Genomic DNA, 3,802 nt, shown 5'->3' on the forward strand with positions numbered 1-3,802 from the left:
CCTGGGCGGCATCCCCCTGCCTGCCTGGTCGTAGGAATTGCTTTCCACGGGGAAGCAAAGTTACGTGAGAGAAAAAAGGGCAAAAGAACCCAAGATGCGATTAGTTGATTACGGAGCAGCAGTGTCCGGTGGACGTGGTACTTCAGGTTAGACACAGTGTAGAGACAAGTTCGTCTTACTAATAAAGACACACAGAAATACCTTCCTTTGTAGATAAGCCCGCCTCAGTTTTCTGCAACATTGTTTTGGGTAGCTCCCAGTTGCAGATTGGTGTTGTCCAAGCTCTCTGAGCTGTTAGTTGTGACTCAGGTCCGTTGGTCTGCGTGATGAGGTGAGTTTCCCCAGAAAAATCTCCCGGTGAAGGAGGGGAGAGAACAGACTGTGAATAAGAGCTTGCGGGATAGGAGTGCGTTTTACGACGAGGCTGAATTGTGCGTGTGTTGATCTTAGAGTCATTTTAGTTCCTTGTTCTCACAGGGCAGAAGCATGTCCTCCCTCCCGGGGTGCATTAGTTTGGATGCAGCAACAGCTGCAGCTGACTCTGAAGACATTACTGAGCTGCAGCAGGCAGTGGTTGAAGAGCTGGGCATCTCTATGGAGGAACTTCGTCAATTCATTGATGAAGAGCTGGAGAAGATGGACTGTATACAGCAGCGCAAAAAGCAGCTAGCAGAGCTGGAGACGTGGGTGCTACAGAAGGAGTCTGAGGTGGCTTATGTGGACCAGCTCCTTGACGATGCGTCCAGGTGAGGGTTTGTGCAAGCAAAAGTGCATGTCCGTTTGCAGGCTTGTTACTGCGATTTTTCATGGCAAAGCTCAGTCGTGTGGGACCTTACGCTTCCTCAGGGCTTGTTTTTGGTTTTGGCTTTTTGGGTGTTTCAAGACAGGGTTTCTCTGTGTAGCTTTGTAGACGAGGCTGGCCTGGAAGTGGCAGAGATCCACCTGCCTCTGCCTCTGCCTCCCGAGTGCTGGAACTAAAGGCAGGGCCGCCCCTGCCGGCCTTCCTCAGGGTGCAGAGTGCAGAGTTGCAGCATCCACTTGTACCTGTGTGTATGGTAGCTGGTGCATGGTCAGCAGTAGGGAGGTTAAAGGTTTGGGTCCTTTGTCTTCCTCCTTTAGTGAACTTTGTTTCTTTAGTAAGATCTCCAGGAAGTGAAGGTTGTAGAGTTGATGTTTTCCGTTTTTTGCTTTTTTGTTTGTTTGTTTGCATCCTGAGGGTGGGGTGGGGGATGTTTCAAGATAGGGTTTTTCTGTGTAGCAGTAACAGTCTTGGCTGTTCAGGAACTCACTTTGCAGATCAGGCTGTCTTTGAACTCACAGAGATCTGCCTGCCTAAGCTTCCTGAATGCTGGAACTAAAGGCATTTGCCAGACCACCCAGCTCTGTTTTTCTTTTTGTTGTGAGACAGAATCTCAGTGTTTAGTTTTAGCTGGCCTGAAACTTGCAGAGATCTGCCTGTCAGTGCTGCAGTCAAAGCGTCCCAGCTTTTGTTTGGTTGGTTTTTAGGGTCTCCCCAATACTAGAGTGTGGCCTTGAATTTGTTTTGTAGATGAGCATGATCTCGGCCCTCCTGATCATTGTCTTTTGCATCCTGAGTGCTGGGATTATAGGTGTGGGTCAGCATGCCAGGACTATGTGTTGTGTTTGGGATAGCACCAAGGGTTAGGTAATCATTCTGCCAGTTGAGCTACATCCTCATCCTCTCAACTTGCTGTTTTTGACTGTGAAACATTAACAAATTCCAATCAGATTGTCACCACAACTTCAGATAACCAAGTAGACATTGTTAGTATTGCACTTGGGAATTTTGAATTGTTGATGAACTAGTTGAAAACTGATGTCTCTACTCTTTTTGTTTTGTTTTTTGTTTTTGAGACAAAGTTTCCCTATGTAGCAACTGCACATCCATCAATAATGATGTCTGGGGCTCTCTTCCATAGTGCAGACATTTAATAAGAAATAATTAAGTAAATCTTTTTTTTTAAGGTCTAGTGTTTGGGGATATATATGTGAGTGTAACTGAACTCAGCTCAGAAGAGGGCACCAGGTTCTCTGAGATATAGTGACAAGTATAAGCTGCTGATGTGGATTTTAGGTACCCAACCAGGATCCTGTAAAAGTGTACCTTTTAACCACTGAGCTGTCTCTCTAGTTTTTGTTTGGTTTGGTGTTTTGACTCATTATGTGCTCTTGGTATGCAGCTCAAAGTATAAACTACCCTCCTTCCCTGCCTTACTTTTTACTTTGCGACTGGGTCTGAATTGCACAGGCTGGCCTAACTCTTGTTCTGTAGCCACAGTGGGTGCCGTGTTTCTGCCTCAGTCTCTCAAGTAGTTGGGTTGGTAGGGTTGTCACCAGGCTCTGCTTTCCTTCAACATTTTTATATATGTATTTATTTAGAGCTTTTTGTTTTCCTTGTTGATGCTGGGGATTGAACCCAGGGCTGTATACATGCTATGCAAGCACTCTACCATTGAGCCACATGCCCAGACTTGTTTTGTTGGGGCAGTATCCCTCTGTGTAGCATTGGCTGTCCTGGAACTTACTCTTTATATCAGCCTTCCCTGAAATTCAGAGATCCACCTGCGTCTGTTGTTACTACTAATGTTTATACCACCACCCGGCCATCCCAGACTTTTGAATTGCTTTAGTCAATAATGTTTTCCTTCTTATAATTTGAGTTCATTTATTTATTGTTTCATGGAAAATTCCAGTGCCTACATCCATATAGTCATTGATGTTATTATCTTCCATAGGTGATGCTGGGAGCCGAATTCCAAAAGATCAGAAGGTTAGTTGGGTTGTTACAAGAAGTTAAGAAATACAGCACTCGGAAGCAGAGGTAAGGATATCTCTGTGAGTTCAAGGCTAACTTAGTCTACATTGTGAGTTCCAGGACAGCTAGGGCTGTGTAGAGAGACCCTGTTGGAAAAAACCAAAATAATAACAGAAAACAACACCCTTAATCTTGGCTCTGAGGAGGCAGAGACAAGTGGAGAGGTGGATCTCAATGGATTTGAGGTCAGCCTGGTCTACATAGGGAGTTCCAGGACAGTGAGCCTCTGTCTCAAAAACTTTAGTAATAGTAACACTAATAATAAGTAATCTTGTGGCTAGAATGTGGCTCTGTGTAAGAGCACTCACTGCTCTTGCAGAGGACCAGGGTTAAGTTCTCAGCACCCTCATGATCTCTTATAACCACTATGCCTCTAACTTCAGGGGATCTAATGTCCTGAGTTCACCAAGCACATATGTGGTACACATAAATACAGGCAAAACACTAGTACACATAAATAAGTTTGAAACAGATTTTTTAATTTGGTACAATGCTTGCCTAGCTTGCAGGAAGCCTTGGGTTAGTTATAGTACTGCCCCATCAGATTTGTCTTGTTGCATGCCTATAATCCCAGCACTCAAGACATGAAGGCAGAAAGACCATAAGTCCATGGTGATCCTTATCTACTTCATAAGTTCTTGGCAGGCCTGCACTATAGTTGACCCTATCTGTTTTGTTTTGTTTTGTTTTTTTTGAGACAAGGTTTCTCTGTATAGTCCTTGTTGTCCTGGGACTCAATCTGTAAACCAGGCTGGCCTTGAACTCGGATTCACCTGATTCTACCTCCCAAGTGCTGGGATTTAAAAGGTGTGAGACACTACCACCCGACTCAGGTGGCACTGCCTATAAAAATAGAAGAAGCAGCATTTGAAAGTGGGGATAATTTTGGTCTGAGCATACAGTCAGTTTAGTCTCAACGTATTCACCGTGTAGTAGGCGCCATAAGCTAACAAGTTGTCTTATAGA

The 3,802-nt window shown here is 44.6% G+C and overlaps 1 protein-coding gene across 1 annotated transcript; it reads left to right on the forward strand.

The window, feature by feature from the left end:
* The first annotated feature begins 439 nt into the window (after nucleotides 1-439).
* On the forward strand, nucleotides 440-2,836 carry LOC127232981 (histone-lysine N-methyltransferase SETDB1-like). The gene is made up of 2 exons (XM_051199303.1): nucleotides 440-746; nucleotides 2,757-2,836. Exons 1-2 carry the CDS (start codon nucleotides 487-489, stop codon nucleotides 2,758-2,760), a joined length of 264 nt encoding a protein of 87 aa, XP_051055260.1. The 5' UTR covers nucleotides 440-486; the 3' UTR covers nucleotides 2,761-2,836.
* Nucleotides 2,837-3,802: the final 966 nt, after the last annotated feature.

Source organism: Phodopus roborovskii, unplaced genomic scaffold (assembly GCF_943737965.1).
Source record: "Phodopus roborovskii unplaced genomic scaffold, PHOROB, whole genome shotgun sequence".
Lineage (NCBI taxonomy): Eukaryota > Metazoa > Chordata > Mammalia > Rodentia > Cricetidae > Phodopus > Phodopus roborovskii.